Source organism: Myodes glareolus, chromosome 19 (assembly GCF_982192425.1).
Source record: "Myodes glareolus chromosome 19, mMyoGla1.1, whole genome shotgun sequence".
Taxonomy (NCBI): Eukaryota; Metazoa; Chordata; class Mammalia; order Rodentia; family Cricetidae; genus Myodes; species Myodes glareolus.
Window position 1 is genome coordinate 66,915,909 of NC_142044.1, and position 21,288 is coordinate 66,937,196.

The window sequence follows — 21,288 nt, forward strand, 5'->3', positions numbered from 1 at the left end:
ATGGACCGTGACTGAAAGAGCATGTGATCCAACCAGATTCTCTGAATGTGGTTGGATTTTCTGAATGTGGCTGGCCTGCAGTCTTTCCGAGAAGCCATTGACAATGACACTGGGACTGGTTTCCTCTGCATATACTGGATTTTTGGGATCCAGTCTGTTTGGATGCTCACCTTCCTGGACCTGGAGTGAGGGGGGAGGAACTTGGACTTCCCACAGGGCAGGAGACCCTGACTTCCCTTGGGGACAAAGAGGGAGGAGGAGAGGGAGGGGGGGAGTGGGAGGGCGTTGGGAGGAGGGGCGTAAATGGAAACTTTTTATAATTTAATAAAATTACTAAAAGAAAAAAAAAACCAAAAAGGACAGTAAGATAATTTGTAATAACTCAATAAATGGGGCTAGAGAAATGGCTCAATGGTTAAGAGCACTGGCTGCTCTTCTAGAGGACCTGGGTTTGATTCCCAGCAATCACATTATGTCTCACATCCATCTGTAACTCCAGTGGCAGGGAATCCAACAGCCTCTTCTGACTTTAACTGGGAGTTATGTACAGCAAACATGTTGATGGTCATAAGCTGCAGCATACGGGTACTTCCAATAGGAGATGGGCTATGTTGCAGCAACACTTGGAACTCCTTAAGGACCTTCTCAGCCACTGCAGGGAATGTCTCCATTCCAATTCGGGTAAATAGCTTCGCATGGGCATGGAGAAAACTGAGGATGAACCTTTTATTCAGAGCACTGGGACTCAGGGTGCCCAGACCATTCTCCTGCTCAGAATCCTTCCCAGACTCAGTGCCCTGGGAGGACCGAGAACGGGATGGATGAATCCAGATCTCCAGGCGAGTAGTATCATCCCCAACATGCCGGAAAGTAGACTTCTTTCCTTTACGACACTGATCAGGACTCAGTTTTAAATTCCTCATGCTGCTTCTTTTCCATCTGTTCAGCCTTTTGTTTAGTCTCTTCAAATAAACTCATGAGACTCTCTTTGACAGTCAGAATAGGGTTGCTGGCTGCTAAACTGTGCATATAATAATATACAGCATCAAGCTTCCTCCTTGTATACACTGCCAGTAAAGCCAACTGGTTATAGGGGCACTCATTCTTGGGAGCAATATGCTGGGCCTTCAGGTACCAACTGTGTGCCTTCCCATAGTTTGCTGTATCACTGGCTTGCTCCCAATACCTAGAGATATCTCCTTGGCAAATCATACAGTATTGAGCACTGATCAAAGCATATTTTACTGTCTTTCGTAAAGGCTTGCTTTGAACGGCAAGCCTGTCCATGTAGTCCTCCAGTTTGAACTTGTAAGTAACCTGTAGTTTCTGAAGCAAACTATCAAAGAAGTCACTACCCTCATCCAAGAGCTCCAAGAGTCTGTTCTGAATCTGGTATGGGTTCTCAATATTTGGATCCTTGAGAAGCTGCCTGAATTTCTCAATCACCTGATAGAAAGCATTCTTCCACAGGATCTGATCTACATTCTGATTGTCAGAGAATTCAATATCTAATAGAATACAGCGCTCATACAGCTGCAGTAGTTCAGTTCTGAGCTGAGCCATCTTCTCCATGCCCTCAGTACTGGTGTGGTCCCTGGAGAGCAGGTTGCTAAGCTGCAGTTCCTGATTGTCAGCCACTTGGAGAAGCCTATGTAGCTCTTGTTGCTGCATGTTCCGCACATGTTGCTCTATCTCCTCAGGACTCATGGTGCTGGCAGGGAGAGGAGTACATACATACTTCCCCGAGGGGGCAGGATAGCCTGGGTAGTAAGGCCCTGGATCCATACCATTTGCAGGGCCCACTGGATACTGTAGAGGGCTATAGCCTGTATAGGGATACTGGGAGGCAGGGTCCGGTGTCTTGAAATTTATAGTAAGAAGCTTGGGCCTGAGGTGAATCACCCCAAGATGTAGGGCTGATTTAATCATCAGTGTCAAGAAATGTAGTTGAGGAGTCTGGCTTTTCAGAGCAGGCTTCTGATCAGGATTGTTTGGGTCCCATAGTCGGCAGGTAGTGCCTCCACGATCCCAAGTATCCTTTACTACCAGATCCAAATAAAAGCCGGGGTCCCAAAGGTGTAGACTCTGGAGAACCTGCTGAACTGATAAGGCAGTATGAGCAGGCAGAATCAGAATGCCTCTACCACGACCTTGAAGTTCTTGTTTCGGGTATCTGAACTCCTGCTTCTCAGAGCCCTTGCCCCCAGTGCTCATGCCTTTGTCAGACTGTATTCTTTCCACATTCTCCCTGGCTAACCTCACCATGGGGGAATCTTTATTCATGGTTTCTGCATCAAAAGTGACTCGAAGAGTACCTCGGTTTTCTTTGCCATTGCTTTTCTGTTCACCCTCGCGTATGCCAGACCAATTTCTTTCTAAATGCCTCTTCCTTTCTGAGTTCCTCCTGGGCCCTAATCCATCGGGCTCATCAGTTCTATCCTCATCTAAGGAATCAGTTGAGGACATAGACACCTACTTCTTCAGTCGTGGTCTCTCCTTGGTCTGATTCTAGCGCCGCGGGCGACATCCATTATCGGTCAGGCCGGCTCCTACAGCGCTGTTGTTGCTACCAGCTGAAGCTCTGTACAGGAGGGCTGATTTTTTTTTAAAAAAATATTTATTTATTATGTACAATATTCAGTCTGCATGTATGCCTGAAGGCCAGAAGAGGGCACCAGACCTCATTAGAGATGGTTGTGAGCCACCATGTGGTTGCTGGGAATTGAACTCAGGACCTTTGGAAGAGCAGGCAATGCTCTTAACCTCTGAGCCATCTCTCCAGCCCCTGGGCTGATTTTTTTTAAGTTAATTTTGCTACATTACTGAAAGTGTTTATGAGTTGTAGAAGTTCCTTGGTAGAATTTTTGGGGTTGCTTATGTAAATTATCATGTCATCAGCAAATAGTGAGAGTTTGACTTCTTCATTTCTGATTTGAGTCCCCTTGATCTCCTTTTGTTGTCTTATTGCTCTAGCTAGAATCTCAAGAACTATATTAAATAGATATGGAGAGAATGGACAACCTTGTTTTGTTTCTGATTTCAATAGGATTGCTGTGATTTTCTCTCCATTTAGTTTGATGTTGACTGTCCACTTGCTATATATTGTCTTTATTATGTTTAGGTATATTCTTTGTACCCCTGATCTCTCTATGAACTTTATCATGAAGGAGTGTTGTATTTTATCAAAGGCTCTTTCAGCATCTAATGAGTTTATTATGTGTTTTAATTTTTCAGTTTGTTTATATGGTGAATTACATTGACAGATTTTTGTATGTTGAACCATCCCTGCATCTCTGAGATGAAGCCGACTTGATCATGGTGGATGATGGTTCTGTTGTGTTCTTGGATTCAGTCTGCCATTGTTTTATTGAGTATTTTTGCACCAATGTTCATGAGTGAGATTGGTCTGTAATTGGTGTGGGAGAATTGTCTGTATTCTGTCAATCATATTTTAATAAAACGCTGATTGGCCAGGCAGGCAGTATAGGTGGGAAAGCCAGACAGGAAGTAGAGGTGGAGCAAAGAGACTGGGAGTATTCTGGAAAGCAGGAAGCTCCCTCCGCAGTTCTGCCCAGATCACCGAAGAGGAAAGATGTAAGCTGCCCCGCTGGACAAGGTACTGAGTCATGTGCGAACGTAGATAAGGATAATGGGGTAACATAAGTTATAAGAGCTAATAAGTAGCCTGACCTAATGGGCCAATCAGCTTTATAACTTATAGAGTTCTCTGTGTGGTTGATTTTCTTTGTGACTTGCTGGTTGTGGGGTACCGGGCGGGAACAGATACTCCAACAAGCCGGCCCTCATGTTACATGTAATTCTCTTTCTTGGTAATGTCTTTCTGTGGTTTGGGTATCAGGCTAATTGTAGCCTCATCAAAAGAGTTTGGCAATGTTCCTTCTGTTTCTATTGTGTGAAACAATTTGAGGAGTATTGGTATTAGTTCTTTTTTGAAAATCATGTGGAATTCTGAGCTGAAATCATCTGGTCCTGGACTTTTTTTTTTTTGGTTGGGAGACTTTTGATGACTGTTTCTATTTCTTTAGCAGTTATAGGTTAGTATAATTTGTTTATCTGGTCTTGATTCAATTTTGGAAAATGATATTTATCCAGAAAGTTGTCCATTTTCTTTGTTTTCCAATTTTGTGGAGTACAGGTTTTCAAAATATGACCTGATGATTCTCTGGATTTCCTCCATTTTTGTTATTATGTCCTGCCACGGACCAGCTCAGGGGAGCCACTCAGACCGTGGGAGAATCAGGGCAAAGGCTCAGAAGATTTCAGGAATCGGCGAGGGAAATGACAGACAGACACATTCAATGTGGTTGAATATGCTGCTGCAACTTTACTTTTTTCAGTGCAAGATTTTATATTCTTTTACAATCAATAGAACTTGGCAAAGGCATACATCATCAGATCATGGAATAAAAAAACCAACATAAAACAGTTTACAAAGAGAATCTTTGAGGATGCTTTGACTTGGGTACAAGGACTTCTTTTGCTCTCTCATATTTTGTAAAATAAACTCTTTTTCTTGCCTTCAGAGAGGCCATTGCCCTTGAGCTAGGCTATCTTTATCAGCCTGTACCAGGTGGCTGGCTGGTTTGAGCTAAGTGACCTTGTGCTCAGAATATCCTGGGTGGGAAAGAAGAAGGCCACTATCTCCCTGGGAAAACTTTCTGCTAGGAAATTTCAAAGACATGGTCTCGAACCTCTCTGAAACCCGCTCCACATCACTGACCTCAACTCTCCTCCCTTCTCAATTCTCAGGCTCAGATGTTGTCAGTTTAGGTTAGGTCTTTTTCTGCCCACAAGAAAGGCTTCATAGGCCTTCTGTTTGCAACTGCACGTATTTCCCAGGCAAATGCCTAATACTGTTTTCCTGTAGAAGACTTCTAAGGTTTTTCCTAGTAAGATTAACTCCTTTTGCTCAACATCATCAAGGAATTATCCTAATGATGATCCCCCAGTTCCCAGAACTGGCTACTTCTTTTAAGGCTTTAATGAATGGTGGGGCAGAGCTCAAAATGTCCTCAGCAGTCTTGTTTGTATCCACAACTGCCTGGAATAGTCTGATCTGTTGGCAATATGCAAGAATCACGAAAAGACAAGAAAAAGACAGACATATCAGTGCCAAAGGCAGAGAGGTCGAGTCAGTGCAGATAGCAACTTCAGGTGGCATCATGACCACAGCTGATTGCCAAGGGACAGCCTGGGGCACAGCTCCGCAGAGCACAGACCCCAATCCTACAGTAACAGTCCATCCAGTCAGCATTTCTGCTACACTAGCGTGACAGCCGTGGATGTAGCAATGTCCCCCTTTTCACTTCTGGTTTTGTTAATTTGGATATTCTCCCTCTGACTTTTGGTTAGTTTGATTAAAGGTTTGTCTATTTTGTTGATTTTCTCTAAGAACCAACTTTTGGTCTCATTGATTCTTTGTATTGTTTTCTTTGTTTCTGTTTTGTTGATCTCAGGTCTCAATTTGACTATTTCATGCCATCTAGTTCTCTTAGGTGAGTTTGCCTCTTTTTGTTCTAAAGTTTTCAAATGTTCTGTTAATTCACTAGTGTGGGATTTTTCCAGCTTCTTTATGTAGGCATTTAGTGCTATGAATTTTCCTCTTAACAGTGCTTTCATTGTGTCCCTTAAATTTGGGTATGTTGTGTGAAATTGAAAATAAAAATTCATTTTCATTGAATTTTAGGAAGTCTTAAATTTCTCCCTTTATTTTTTCCTTGACCCATTGATGATTCAGGTGAACATTGTTTAATTTCCATGTGTTTGTGGGCTTTCTAGAATTAATTTTGCTGTTTAATTCTAGTTTTAAGCCATGGCGATCTAACAAGATACATGGAGTTATTCCAATTTTTTTGTATCTGGATTGAGGTTTGCTTTGTTACCGAGTACGTGGTCAATTTTTGAGAAGGTTCCATGAGGTGCTGAGAAGAAGGTATATTCTTTTATGTTTGAATGGCATGTTCTTTAGGTGTCTGTTAAGTCCATTTGAGTCATAACAACTGTTAGTTCCCTTATTTCTCTGTTAATTTTTTGTCTGACTGACCTGTCCAATGGTGAGAATGGAGTGTTGAAGTCTCTCACTATTAGTGTGTGGGGTTTAATGTATGATTTAAGCTTTAGAACCGTTTCTTTTACATATAAGGTTGTCATTGTGTTTGGGGCATAAATGTTCAGTATTGAGATTTCCTCTTAATGGATTTTTCCTGTGACTAATATGAAATGCTCTTCTTTGTCTCTTTTGATTGATTTTAGTTGAAGTCTATTTTGTTAAATATTAGGATACCAACACCAGCCTGTTTTTTAGGTCCATTTGATTGGAAATTTTTTTCTCAATCCTTTACTCTGAGGCAATGTCTGTCTTTGAGGTTGAGGTGTGTTTCTTGTATGCAGCAGAAAGATGGATTCCGTTTTCATAACCAATCTGTTAGCCAGTGTGTTTTTATAGATGTGTTAAGTCCATTTATATTAAGGGATTTTAATAATCAGTTATTGATAGCTCCTGTTAATTTTTGTGATTGGTGATGTTAATTTGTGTGTTTTTTCCTTTTTGGGATTTGCTTTTGTGAAATCATCAATTGTCTGTGTTTTTATTGATCTCAGCAACTTTCTTGGGTTGGAGTTTTCCTTATAGTACTTTTTATAGGCCTGGATTTATGGCTAGGTGTTGATTAAATCTGGTTATCTCATGGAATATTTTGTTTTGTTAGTCTATGGTGATTGAAAGTTTTGCTTGGTATAATAGTCTGGGCTGCCATCCATGGTGCCACAATGTCTGCATAATGTTTGACTTTCGGCTTTCATTGTTTCCTTTGAGAAGTCAGGTATAATTCTGATAGGTCTGCCTGTATATGTTACTTGCCCTTTTTCCTTTGCAGCTCTAATATTCTTTCTTTATTCTGTATGTTTAGTGTTTTGATTATTGTGTGGCAAGGGGACTCTTTTCTTTTTGATCCAATCTATTTGTTGGTCTATAAGCTTCTTGTATCTTCATAGGCATATCTTTCTTTAGGTTGGTAAAATTTTCATCTATGACTTTTAAAAATATATTTTCTGTGCTTTTGAGTTAAACTTCTGCTCATTCTTCTATACCTATTATTCTTAGGTTTGGTGTTTTTATGGTGTCCCATATATCCTGGATATTTTATGTTAAGCTTTTGTTAGATTTAATGTTTTCTTTCACCAATGAGTCTATTTCCTCTACTTCAGCGCTTGAAATTTTCTCTTCCATCTCTTGTATTCTGCTTGTATTCTTGCATTTGTGGTTCCTGATCATTTTCTCATGATTTCTGTTTCTATAATTCTCTTGGCTTGTGTTTTCTTTATTGTCTCTATTTCAGTTTTCAAGTCTTGAATAGTTTCTTTCATATGCTTGATTGCTTTTTCTTGGTTTTCTTTAAGGGATTTGTTGATGTCTTCCAATTTTTTGTCTTTTCCTCCATTTCTTTGAGGGAATTTCTCATTTTCTCTTTAAGGGCCTCCAACAGTCTCCTAAAGTTATTTTTAGGTAATTTTCTTCCATTTCATCTATATTTGGTTGTTCAAGTCTTGCTGTTGTAGGGACATTATGTTTTACTGGTGTCATGCTGCTCTTTGCGGTGTTAGATATGTCTTTGTGTACCCATCATTTTCTCTAATTGGCGTAATTGAGACTATCTGTGACTCAGTCTTCCAAGTGCTAGTGTATCCAAGGTTCAGATGATTGCTCCTCATAGTACAGTCAGTGCCATGGTTCTAGTTACCCTGTTGGTCACTTTGTGTTCCTGGAGGTTACTCAGCACCTCTAGGCTTTGTTCTGCTTCCATGGAGTTCACTGTCCAAGCCTGCTCTGGCCTAGGTTGCTGGCTCAGACCTCTTTCTGTAAATGTCCCTGGTCTGGAGCTGCTCCTGTGGAGGTTTCTAGCTTGAAGTTGGTCCCGCAAAAATCTTTGGCTCTAATCTATTCCCTTGGAGTTTTCAGACTCGGGTTTGCCCAGACCTACAGAGGACCTGGTTCAGGCCTACTCCCTCAGAGGTCCCAGACTCATGCCCCGCCCCGCAGAGGTCCTAGTTCAGGCCTAGTTCCTTGGAGGTTCCAGACTCACAACTGGACCCGCAGGGGTCCTGGCTCGGAGGTCTCTGAATCCTGCCTACACCTTTGTAGGTCCTAGAATCATGCCTGCACCTGCAGAGGTCTCTGGCTCCCCTGTACCTGCTCCTGAGGAGCTCGCTGTCTCAGGTCTGCTCCACCTGGGTCGCTGGCTCAGTCCTGTTTCCATAAATGCCCCTGGTCTAGATCCACTTCCACTCACGTGGAGTTCACTGAGGCTGAGCAGGTTCAGTCCTGTTTTGTAGAGTTCACTACCTCAGGCCTGCTGTGGCCTAGGTTGCTAACCCAGTCCTACTTCCGTAAATGTCCCTGGTCTGGATACACTCCCACTTCCATGGAGCTTGCGGTCTCAGGCCTGCTCCAACCTAGGTCATTGGCTGAGTCCTGCTCCTGTAGAGTTCGCTGCCTCAGGCCTGCTCTGGCCTAGGTTGCCCTTCTCCTTTTTTCTATCACTATTAATCTTAGGTTTGGTCTTTTCATCATGTCCCAGATTTCCTAGATGTTTTGTGTTAAGAATTTGTTGGATTTGAAATTTTCTTTGATGGGTGAACTTATTTCCTTTATTGTGTCTTCAATGCCTGATATTCTTTCCTCTATCTCTTGTATTCTGTTGGTTATGCTTGCATTTGTAGTTCCTGTTCATTTATCCAGATTTTCCATTTCCAGAGTTTATTTGGTTTATGTTTTCTATATTGTCTCTATTTCAGTTTTTAAGTTTTGAACTGTTTGCTTCACATTTTTGATGTTTTTTTTTCTTAGTTTTCTTGGATTTCTTTAAGAGATTTATTGATTTCTTCCAATTTTTTGTTTCTTTTTTCTTCATTTCTTTAAGGGAATTTTTCATTTCCTCTTTAAGGGTCTCTACCATCTTCATAAGGTTATATTTAAGGTTGTTTTCTTCTGCATCTGCTGGGGTAGGATGTTCAGGTATTCCTGTTGTATGACCACTGGATTCTGGTGTTGCCATGTTGTTTTTAAGGTTATTGAATGCATTCTTGCATTGACACCTATCCACTCTTCCTCCAATTGGTGCAGATGGTGTCTTTTTCCCTTGGTCTAATCCTTTCAGTTGATATCTGTGTCTGAGGGATCCTTTCTTGGACCAATTGTTGCAGTTGGTTTCTGTGTCTTAGGGAGTTGCTCTTCATCTACTCTATGCTGTTACTGTCTATTTCTCAGGGAACTGCTGAGGTCTCTGGTGATGGGTTTGTTTGGGGGTAGAGTGGGTCCTGTAGATTACAGGGTTTGATCAATGGCAGGATATTAGAGCAGCCGGTTTGCAGGAGGCTTGCCTGCTGACTGGCTAGTGAGCTGGAGTCGCACTCTGTGGTATCTCCTTCTTTAGGTTAGGAAGATTTTCTTCTATGATTTTGTTGAAAATATTTTTTTGGCCTTTGATCTGGAATTTTCTCCTTCCTCTATTCATATCATTTCAAGGTTTGGTCTTTTCATAGTGTCCCAGTTTTCCTGGATGTTTTGTGTCAGGAATTTTTATATTTAACATTTTCTTTGACGGATGTTTACATTTCTTCTATCATATCTTCAATGCCTAAGATACTCTCTTCCACCTCTTGTATTCTGTTGGTGAAATTTGCCTCTGCAGTTTCTTTTTACTTACCTAGATTTTTCATTTCCAAAATTCCCTCAGTTTGTATTTTCTTTATTGCTTCCATTTTTCAGGTCTTGAACAGTTTCATTTGTTTCCTTCTACTGTTTGTTTTTTTCTTGACTTTCTTTAGGGGTTTGTTCATTTCCTCCAATTGTTTGTTTTTTCCTTGATTTCTTTAGGAATTTTATTAATTTCCTCTTTAAGACCTCTATCATCTTTATGTAGTTGGTTTTCAGGTCTTCTTTTTATGGTTCTGATGTGTGGAATACTCATGGCTTGCTGCAGTAGGATAGCTGGGCTTTGGTGGTGACACATTGTCTTGATTATTACTGAGTATGTTTCCATGCTGGTGGCTATGCATCTTACTTGGGGTCTAGGTGCTGATTTCTGACTTTGTCTTTCTTGAATGGGTATTTTGTTTCTTGGTTTCTGTTTCCTCTTTGGTATTTTGGCTGTTGTGGCCTGTGTTTGATCAAGGGGGTCTCAACCAGAGTTGGGGACTGGACTTCTGGTGACTGGTGTGACTTCTGGTAGAGCGGCTGCATTTTAGTTTAATAGAGGGTATATTTCAATGCTGCTCTTTGTTTCTTTGAATTTAGTAGGGGGCTTATGCTAAATTTTATGCTATTTTTGGTTACTGGTTTTGAGCCATTTGCTATATTGGTGCTATGCTTGACTCTTTTTTTTATTATTTATTTATCTTTTATGTGCATTGGTGTGAAGGTGTCAGATTCCCTGGAATTGGATTTTCAGACAGTTGTGAGCTGCCATGTGGATGCTGGGAATTGAACCCGGGTCTTCTGGAAGAGCAGTCAGTGCTCTTAACCACTGAGCCATTTCTCTAGCCCCTATGCTTGACTTTTATATATCTTTTAATCCTTAAGTGAGCTGTGTTAGCAGAGCAGCTGAGTTAATGAGGCAGAGAAGTAGAATCTAAGGCACTGTACATTTCTGAAATTAATTACTGTTCTATTTGGATTTACCTCAGGACCTTGGGGGCCAATAGTCACCTGCCTCCCTTTCTGAATCCGGAGTGTGCACAACATGGGCTGAGAACCTGTATTTGCTTCAAGTGATAGTGGATACAATAGCATTCAATTTTTTTAAAAAACAGAATTATGTGGCAAATCATTGTAACTCATTCAGAAATAGGGCCTGCCACAGAGTGGCAACTGCATAGACCAGTAGGTCATTTGGTTACATATTTGGTCACAAATAGTCAAACATTTAAAAGTAGGAGACTGTTCTTATGCTGGTCTTTCTCTCCACCCTGCAAGCCTACCCATGAATTGGAAGCAAGGAGACTTCTTTATGTCAGGGTCTTTCCCTCCTATGCAACCTTTTCCTACAGGAGCAGCAGAGTAGAGGGAGGGTGGCCCAGGGCATCTTTCTAGATGAGTTTTTAGGTATTTGGCTGCTAGTAGCTTTTCCCAGTTCTGTCTCTGTGATTCAGGGAATCAGTAGGGGTGTAGTAAGTGAATTTCAGAGACTGGAAAGTCCCTTACCCAAAGGTATCTTACTCAGGAAACCCCACGTTTTAGGTTTGTTGGCACAGCTGACCAGAACTTGCTTTGGTTCCCACTGGGCAATGGGTTTCTATAGTGGTCAGAACTGAAGGGTCAGAGGATGACTTTGTTGTGCCTTAATCTCACAAATACTTCCATTTTTCTAATCTAACTTCATAGGAAATGTGTCCTCCAATTTCTTTCTGAAAAATTCTATATTATTTTTCCTGTTATCTTGGTGAGAATTGTTGCCAAATTGTAAACTGTGGCATCAGGAAGACTCTGTGTTGGTCTTTCTGTCTTGTTGGGGAGATAGTTACAGTTGATTAATACCAGAGAGCATCAGGAAGCTAGAAGAAAGGGCTTTCTATCCTGGAGGAAAACAAAAAGGTAAGGAAGTGATTTTCTGGGGTTTTGGTTTTGACACACTTCTTCCCTGTTTTTCAGTCAGAAGAGTGACAGCCCTGTGCTGTAGCAGGTTAGTTGCTCCTTTGGTCTTCTGAACTTTTTTTCACATTTCCTGGGGATAGGGTGCTAGAGACAAGAGATGTCTCATTTTCCTGCCATCCTACATACTCTTGAATAGGCAATCTTCTCTTCCTATGTTTTTAAGACAGAAAAAGACTTTCATTTCCCCATGTTTCATATGCTTTCACAGGGAAAGCTCCTAAGGTTGCAGGGAAGTCAGAGCAAATTAGGTAGGCAGGCCTGACAGGCCCTTGGGAGATGTTAGCTAAGTGGGTTAATGAAAGGGATTCACTCTGAGAAGTCCTGAAAGATGAGGCTATGGGAATTCTGAAGAGGTGAAGGCAAGAGAGTACAGGATGGGACCTAGGATCAGATACCAAACATTTCACAAAAGGAGCATGGAGATTGAATAGCCAGGGGTAGTAGTGTCCAAGAAAAGATCCTAGAGAAGATAGTGTGTCCAGTCCTGCAGGGGCAGAGTAGAAAAGTCAGAACTGAGAAACAGCCATGGGGCCTGTTGTGTGTGGCCATTGGGAGAGGAACTGTAGTGGTCAGGTGGGAGCAGGTAGACTACAGTGTGCGAGTAGACATGGAGGTGGTCCCTGAGGGAGGTGCAGAAAGATGACAAGGATAAAATCTTTGCAGGGATTGTATGGATGGAGTACTTGATCAGGCCTGTTGGCTGAGGGGAAGAGAAGTTTGAACTTAAAGGGATAGGATAGCTAAAAAAGGGACCCCAATACAGTGAAGGTATCCCATCTCCCTTCCTGGGCCTGACAAAGTCACCAGAGAGCTGGGTTCAGGTTGCAACACTTTAATGTCAGACATTGAAGGGCAGACTGAGAGGTGTTGGCTGGGATGAGCAGGGTGTGGGTGATGAAGGCACTTCTTGTGACCCAGCATGGGATGTGGTTCGTCATTCTTGTCTTCATGACCTCACCATATCATTGGCACCACCCATACATTCTTCAGTTATTTTACCCAGATTTTTTTCCATTGCCATGTTTAACTTAGTCAGTTTCCCCTCTATGGTGGTTTCTGTAATTTGAAGATAGAAATGTCCCGTTAGGGCAGGTTCCCTATTCACACCTTCACGACCCCCTCATACAGCTTTCTGCAGTGCTGGCAGTTAGTGGATCATTTGATCTTAAATTCCACCCTTCTAGAACTTTTTTTTTTAACTTTATGAAACCTCATTTTACACAAGTCACTGCCCTGCCCTCCACTGCTCACCACCTCCCCAGGAATTTCTCTTCTCTAGCACATACCAGTTGAGGTAATGGGTCCTATGGTCTCTTCCAGCTGAGATGCCCCACTTCTGAGCCTGGCCTGGGCCTTTTCACTCTTTGATTTGGTACATTTTATCACCACATTATCTTTGGAAACTGACTCCTCTCTGATGATGGATGGCTCCTTGAAAGAATCATTACTAGAAGTGCTCTCCTTGCTGATGGGGCTGGTGGGAGTGGACTGGGAAGCTGGAACCAAGGACATGCATGCAGGGAGTTAAGGAAAGAGAAAGCTTCTAGGTGTAACAGTGTCCCTTCACACGAACAGGGCATTAGTGTTGAGTTATCACCTAACTGACCTATGGGAGCATTGAGGTTCTATGCTAGTATTCATGTCCATGAACTCTTTAAAGGCATTGACTGTATTTCTAGTGTCATGCTTAAGAATTGCCACCGCCCCCATCTACCATTAAGAACCATTTGCAAATACCTCTCCCTTTGCTTGATTTATAGGAGGAACTTAGCCTTGGTTCTTCCCTCTGAACTCTGAGTATTTTTCTCCTTTAGCTTCTTAGATTTCCCCCAGTTAATCTGGGAAGTTAGCTCAAGATTAAACATGTTTAGAGTTAACCCATAAAACTGGCCTCTGCAATTTTTAAAGTTTTTGGCTGTGTGGTACAGTGCCTTTAATTGATGAGACACCCTTGTATCAGGGTGAGGAAACATTTTACTTGCCAATATTTGGGCATGAGGTGCTGTTCCCATTCCAGTTTCCAATGATTGCATGGCATAATTGCTGTTCAAAAGGTTTCCGGCCCCCAGATCTATGGTCAATTAGTGCAACAGGGAGGGAATAGACTCACAGCAGGAGGCATTGTTTGCTCACATTTTCTTAACATTCTTTACTTTCCAGTCTTTTGTCAACAGAGACTTACCAGCAGCTGTGTGCTGAGTCTTCATGTGGAGTTCATCTTCAGACCCTTAGGACAGCAATCTCAAGACAGTTAACATGTGAACTGGTCCTTTGTGGTTACCCCATTTCAGCTTCCTCAACCTCTCTTACTCTTGTTTTGTTTGTTTGCTCTGATTGGCCTGGAACTTGCATGAGTCCCCTGCTTCTCCTTCCTCAGTGTTGGAAGTGCAGGTGTGCACCACTGCTCCCAGCTAATCCCTTACTCAACTTTCTTTACCATTTCTAAAATACTATGTAATTTATTTAGTATGTTTATTTTTTCTTCCTCCTCAAATAAAAATTCAGTGATGGTAGAGCTCTTTATGTAAACTATTAGTGTACCCTACGTCCCTGGAACTATATATAGTTCAGAGTGAGTGCTACAGATAGTAAGGGATGTGGTATATGTCGTTTGCTTTCATTATACCAGGGAGATGAGGCAGTCTAAAACAGTGATTTTGCTTGAGTTATGCTGAATCAGCCTCTGGTGTTAGGATCTCACATAATCTCTGTTGAGCCACAGTCTGCTTTGTTGTGGGTCTAGTCTGGCCTCTGAACCCAGCCTTGACTTTTTGGGTTGCTGGACTCAGGGGGTATATGTTTTCATGCTTGCTTCCAGCTGTGGCAATTTTATTCTACATCTTATCCCTCTCCATGAGTGTGGTGATGTTGTTCATCTGAAGTCCAGTGGCCTGTAGGGGACAAAAGGGAGTGGGAAAGAAGGCATACTCACCAGGCAGAACAGCAAGAGAGGTTATGGCAAGGCTGGCAAACAGCAGGACAGTGAAGAAGTTCATGGTGGCTCTGTAGCAAGGTCAGCTTTCCCTCGGAAGCTGTGTAGAGTCCTGGAGTAGCAGCCTGGATGGGGCTTTATTTATTTTGGGGTAAGGACAAGCTGTAGGACAACAGGTTGGGGATTGGACCAGGAAGCAGGCCAAGCTTCCCCTTGTCTTGCCATTCTGACTACATTGGGTTTTGGGAATTGGTATTTCTGGGAAATGAGTTAACAGGAAAGTAAAGCCCTCAGCCTTCCTTTTGGCCTAGCCACTGCCAGTGTGTGCCAGCCCCAGGAGCCATTCCTCAGTACCTTTGAGGTAACTTATTGAATTGGCTCCCTTCCTTAATGTTACTCATTAATAGTCTTATTTTATGTTTTTGCATCTGATTATTTAATTACTATCTGTCTCCTTCAGAAGAGTAGCACTTTCATGATGCTGGGATTATACTTGCTTTTCTTGCCATGGTTTCTCAAGCTGCACTTTAGCAGCTGGCTCACAGTTTGGGTTCAGAAAATAAGGCTTATGTAACTGAATCCAGGAAAGACCAGATGGTCCTCCAGGGGACAGACAAATTTCCCCATCAGTTCAGGAATAGAGAAGTGAGGCAGGTACAGGGATTCCAGGATTATATTCTGAGTTTGCTTGCACAGGATGTCTCATTTAATTAATAACAATTGGGAGGCTATTTATTAATCAAGGAACTCATAGTCCAGCAGTGAAGTGGCTTCTGCCAAGCACATTTATGGATGTATGTTTTCTTTCATTAGTGTATATTTACTGTACAAAATAAAGGGCTTCATTATGACACTCTATTGCTTTTTATGGGTTCTTTCAGAAGGTTTCCTATCTCTTTCCAAATAGAAGTTTCTCTTTCTCTACTATCTATCTATCTATCTATCTATCTATCTATCTATCTATCTATTCTATCTATCTATCTATTCTATCTCTCTCTCTATCTATCTATCTATCTATCTATCTATCTATCTATCATCTATCTTCATTTTTCTTTTTTTGAGACAGGATTAAACTACATAATTTTGCTGTCCTCAAACTCACTATGTAGATCAGGCTGGTTTCTAACTTACAAAAATCTGTCTGCTTCTCAAGTGCAGGAATTAGATTAAAGGCATATACTACCTAGTCTCTCTGGGTCTGTGAATTGTAGCATAGTTACTCTTTTTTTTATTGTTACTTATTTATTTATAAAAATTTCCACTTTCTCCCCTCCTCCCAATACCCTCCCATTCCCCCCACTCCCTCTCCTCCTCCCTCTCCAGTCCTAAGAGTAGTCAGGGTTTCCTGCCCTGTGGGAAGTTCAAGGTCCTCAGCCCTCCCTCCAGGTCTAGGAATGTGAGCATCCAAACAGACTAGGATCCCAAAAAGCCAACACATACAGACGAAACAAGACCCAGTGCCATTGTCAATGGCTTCTCAGTCAGCCCCCATTCAGCCACATTCAGAGAACCCAGTTTGATCACATGCTTGTTCAGTCCCAGTCCAGCTGGCCTTGGTGAGCTCTCATTAGATCAGTCCCCATGTATCAGTGGGTGAATGCACTCCTCGCGGTCCTGACTTCCTTTTTCATGTTCTCCCTCCTTCTGCTCCTCATTTGGACCTCGGGGGCTCAGTACAGTGCTCCAATGTGCGTCTCCATCTCTATCTCCATCCATCGTCGGATGAGGGTTCCCTCTGATCCTGCCTTCCTTGCTCACGTTCTCCCTCCATCTGCTTCTCATTTGGACCTAGGGAGTTAAGTCCAGTGTTCCAATGTGTGTATCTGTCTCTATCTCCATCCATCGCCAGATGAAGGTTCTATGGTGACATGCAAAATATTCATCAGTATGGTTATGCACCAAGGCCAGTTCGGGCACCCTCTCTTCTGCTGCCCAGGAAACAATCTGGGGACCTCTCCTTGGGCCTGGGAACCCCTCCAGAATCAAGTCTCATGCAAACCCTAAAATGGCTCCCTTAGTTGAGATATATACCTCCCTGCTCACATAACCATCCTTCCTCCCTACCCCCATCCCATTCCCCCAAGCTATCCCCAATCCTCCCCCTCTCTCTTCTCTCTAGCCCTCTCCCCTTACTTCCACCCCTCCACCCCCTGTGCACCCAAGTTTGCGTGGCAATCTTGTCTACTTTCAATATCCAGGAGGATAACTATATGATTTTCTTTAGGATCACCTTCTTATTTAGCTTCTCTAAGATCACTAATTATAGGCTCAAAGACCTTTAATTATGGCTAGAATCCACTTATGAGTGAGTCCATACCATATTCCTCTTTTTGGGTCTGGGTTACCTCACTCAGTAAAGCGTTTTCAATTTCCATCCATTTGCATGCAAAATTCAAGATGTCATTGTTTTTTACCGCTGAGTAAAACTCTAAGGTGTGTATATGTTCCACACCTTCTTTAACCATTCTTCTATTGAGGGGCACCTAGGTTGTTTCCAGGTTCTGGCTATTACAAATAGTGCAGCTATGAACATAGTTGAACAAATGCTTTTATAGTGTGATAGGGCATCTCTTGGGTATATTCCCAAGAGTGGAATTGCTTGGTCCTTAGGGAGGTTGGTTCCCAGTTTCCTGAGAAACAAGTTTGCATTCCCACCAACAATGGATGAGTGTTCCTCTCACTCCACATCCTCTCCAGCATAGGCTATCATTAGTGTTTTTGAGTTTAGCTATTCTGACAGGTATAAGATGGTATCTCATAGTTGTTTTGATTTGCATTTTCCTGATCGCTAAGGAGGTTGAGCATGACCTTAAGTGTCTTTTGGCCATTCGAAGTTCATCTGTTGTGAATTCTCTGTTCAGATCAGTACTCCATTTTTTAATTGGGTTAATTAGAGTTTTAGTGTCTAGTTTCTTGAGTTCTTTGTATATTTTGGAGATCAGACCTTTATCTGATGAAGGGTTGGTGAAGATCTTCTCCCAGTCAGAAGGTAGCCTTTTTGTCTTACTGACAGTGTCCTTTGCTTTACAGAAGCTTCTCAGTTTCAGGAGGTCCCAAGTTACTCTTTATTTTACAGCTAATTTCCACTTATGAGTGAGTACATGTTTGTCTGTCTCAGTCTGGGTTACCTCATTCAGGATGATTTTTTTCTAGTTCCATCCATTTGCCTTTTAATTTCCTGGGGTCCTTGTTTTTAACAGCTGAGCAATACTCCATTGTGTAAATGTACTACATTTTCTTTATCCATTACTTGGCTGAGGGACATCTAGGTTGTTTTCAGGTTCTGGGTATCATGAATAATGCTGCTATGAACATAGTTGAGCAAGTGTCCTTGTGGAATGATTGAGCATCCTTTGGGTATATGCCCAAGAGTGGTGTTGCTGGGTCTTGTGGTAGATTAATTCCTTGTGTTCTGAGAAGCTACCACACTGACTTCCAAAATGACTGTACAAGTTTGCACTCCCACCAGGAAGGGAAGAGTGTTTCCCTTGTTCCACATTCTCTCCAGCATAAGTTGTCATTTGTGTTTTTGATTTTAGCCATTCTGACAAGTGTGAGATGGAATCTCAGAGTCGATTCGATTTGCATTTTCCTGATGGCTAAAGATGTTGAAAATCTCTTTAAGTGTTTCTTGGCCATTTGAAATTTTTCTGTTGAGAATTATCTGTTTAGATCTATACCTCATTCTAAAAATTGAATTATTTGGTTTGGTGATATCTAGTTTCTTGGATTCTTTATATATTTTGGAAATCAGCCCTCTGTTGGAACAAGGAGAGCTCATAGGGTGGGGATACCCAGATCTCCCTGGGAAGGGGAAATAAAAGAGATTTTATGAGTGGACTGAGGGTGGATGGGGCTGTAACATAAGATCAGGCTGGGGGTCAGAAAAGAGAGCACTGAAAGAGACTACTGGAAAGGGGAGCATTTCAGGGTCAGGTGAAAATGTGATGCAAAAGAATCTCCCAGGAATCTACAAGGATGATCCCAGTTAAGACTCCTGGCGATAATGGATACATTGGTGCCTAGCCCAGTTGTCATCAGAGAAGCTTCATCCAACATCTGATGCAAACAGATGCAGACCCACAGCCAAACATCAGATGGAGTTTGGGGAATCCTGCAGAAGAGGAGAAAGGACTGTAGGAGCCAGAGGGGTCAAGGACAACACAAGAAAGCTCACAGAGTCAACTCACCTGGGCTCATAGGGCCTCACAGGGACTGAGCTGACAACCAGGGAGCCTGCAAGGGACTGAACTAGGTGCTCTGCACATGTGTTACAGTTGTGTAGCTTGGTCCTCTGATGGGACACCTAACAGTGGGAACAGGGGCTTTCTTACTCTTACTGACTTACCATGACAGTTAGGAGCAGAAGGGGACAGATGAAGGGGACAGTTTGGGAGCCTTCTGCTCATACTGGGTTGCCTTGCCCAGCCTTAATACATGGGGAGGTGCTTAATCTTACTTCAACTTGATATGCCATGTTTTGTTGATACTCATGGGAGACCTGTCCTTTCCTAAACAGAAGCAGAGGAGGAGTGGACTAGTTGTTGGAACAGAGAGGGTCTTTGTGGGGAAGGGAAGGGGAATGGAAACTGGCCAGATGTAAAGTAAATAAATTTATTAAAACAATAACCATAACAACAACCACCAAACCAATTGCACCACCATGCTCTGCTATCTGTATATATACTTTTAATGTTAAGTTTTAAAAAATAAGTCTATTTAAAGCAGACTATTCTATTTTTGCTTCCAAAGTCTAGTGGCTCTAAGTAGAGCAGTGGGATGCTGGGGAAGCCTCTGGAAAGGAGGTGGAGGACAGACCTAGGAGTAGCGTCTCATTCTGGGCTTAGGGATTGAACCAGTTCTTTTCTTCATTTGGATGATGTCTGTAAAACCTGCTTTTGGATCATCTCCAGACAAAAGAGGGCTGCTGCATCCCAAGACATCTTCCAGTGTGTGCTTGCTGGGCACAGGATGAAGCCAAGCCTGCAGAGAGAGTAAGGAGAGCCTGCTCTGTACCAACCAGAGTGAGTCCATCCCTTCTGGAAAGGAGTTCTTAGGGCCTGGATGTTTTCTTCCCTTTCAAGATCTGGGGTTTCTTTAGGCAAGATGAGCAAGTGGAGCAAGTTTGTCTTGGGCTGTCCCCCACCTCCTTTTCCTGCCTGATTTCCTCTTCTCACCAGTGTTGACCCTTCATGGACCATGACAGTTAGGAGCAGAAGGGGACAGATGAAGGCAATCACAGGGACTTCACAAGGGATCAACTCTACAGACATATCCCCCAATACTTCTAAAAGTCCATTATCTTCAGGCTATGTCATATTAGTAGTTTTTAATCGTCTGTCCTTCATCATAGTCTACCTTCCATGCTAATGCCAGAGAGATCCCCTGGAGGTCATGTCACTTCTCTGTATGAAAGTCTCTAATGACAGTTGCCCATGGGATGAAGTGCAGACTTCTTGGCCCCTTACATTTTTTTTTACTTTATCTCTGTCTTCAGCAGTGTATTCTCTCCTCACTGAAATGCTAGGTTCTTGTTGCTCTGTCAAGAAGGCTCTCCTGACCATCTGCTTGGGGTATTTCTACATCATGCCCTCGATTAGACTTTTCTGTTAGAATGAAACCAACCTCCTCACCCTCTTGTCTCCTTTGGTTAGTCATCTGCTTCCATGACTCCACAGTGCCTTGTTGGTGCTATCATGCCTCCCATGTTCATTACCATGGCCCCCTACTAGTTACTGAGTGCTAGCCACCTGTATTCTTTGGGGGGATAGAATGGTAAATATAATCATCGGGTCCCTAGTACCATAACCTTTATTGTCTAGCACTTATTCAGTTTTGTTGTAATTATATTATTTGAAACCTATTGGTCTTGTTCAGTTCCTATTTTTAAGGACAGGAACCAGTGTTAGTTTATCTCTGAATTTCAATGGATTTAACATAGATCTTAATACTTGATGGATGCTCCAGTTTGCATTTGTTGAATGAGTTGGTTTGCTTATTCAAAGATGTCCTTTGGGGAATATTTATTCAAGGAAGAATCTTCTTAGTGTGTGAGTATACCTGGTTTAGGACCTCAGCAAGAACATATTGGGTACAGGTGCTGCAGCTCAAACTTAGACACAACAGAACTATTCTCTGTTGTGTTACACAGGATGCCAGATAAGATGTAAGATTCCCAGTTAGATCTGAATTTATTATCAGCAATAAATTTTTAGGGTAAATATGTCTCAGTATTTTAAGACATAAGTTGGTCTCAAATATGTCTGAGATGACGTTTAACTGGTGTTCTGTATTTATTTGCTAAATTTTGCTCTCAAAACTCAAAGTGAGTCCTTCAAATGTTCATAATTCCTGTTATGTTCCTCCAAAAGCCCAGAATCAGCCCTGTGTGGTTTGTTGAGTCAGATACAAGGAAACTCAATTGTCTACCCCTGTAACTCTTGAGAAAAGAGGTCACAGAAGTTCTTTATATACAAGATTTCTCATTTTGGTAAGGTGACCCTGTTGCGGTCACCATTTTTATCTTGTAAGAAGTATGAACTTTTTTTTTTTTTTTTTTTTTTTTTTACAAAAGTGACCATCAACAGAGTGGATATGAGGAAGACTAGCAGCTTCTGTGGAGGCCACGACAGAGCTGCCTATTTCTGCTGATGCTTATTAGATAGTTCCTAACCACGTCAATGAG

The 21,288-nt window shown here is 42.1% G+C and overlaps 1 protein-coding gene and 1 pseudogene across 1 annotated transcript; both read right to left on the minus strand.

The window, feature by feature from the left end:
• Nucleotides 1-470: 470 nt before the first annotated feature.
• Nucleotides 471-9,738, minus strand: LOC125410253 (telomerase-binding protein EST1A pseudogene; annotated as a pseudogene).
• A 2,239-nt stretch (nt 9,739-11,977) lies between these two features.
• Nucleotides 11,978-14,667, minus strand: LOC125410254 (glycosylation-dependent cell adhesion molecule 1-like). The gene is made up of 5 exons (XM_048449724.2): nt 14,604-14,667; nt 13,856-13,898; nt 12,958-13,175; nt 12,630-12,715; nt 11,978-12,016 (listed from the first exon to the last, which is right to left on the minus strand). The coding sequence occupies exons 1-5, from the start codon at nt 14,665-14,667 to the stop codon at nt 11,978-11,980; spliced, it is 450 nt and encodes a 149-aa protein (XP_048305681.2).
• Between the last annotated feature and the right edge of the window lie 6,621 nt (nt 14,668-21,288).

Coding starts and splice junctions, on each gene's coding strand:
- LOC125410254 (XM_048449724.2), bottom strand. CDS start 14,667: ATGAACTTCTTCACTGTCCTGCTGTTTGCCAGCCTTGCCATAACCTCT. Junction 13,899..14,603: donor CTCTCTTGCTGTTCTGCCTG/GTGAGTATGCCT, acceptor TGCTGTCCTAAG/GGTCTGAAGATGAACTCCAC. Junction 13,176..13,855: donor AAGACTCAGCACACAGCTGC/TGGTAAGTCTCT, acceptor ATGCATGTCCTT/GGTTCCAGCTTCCCAGTCCA.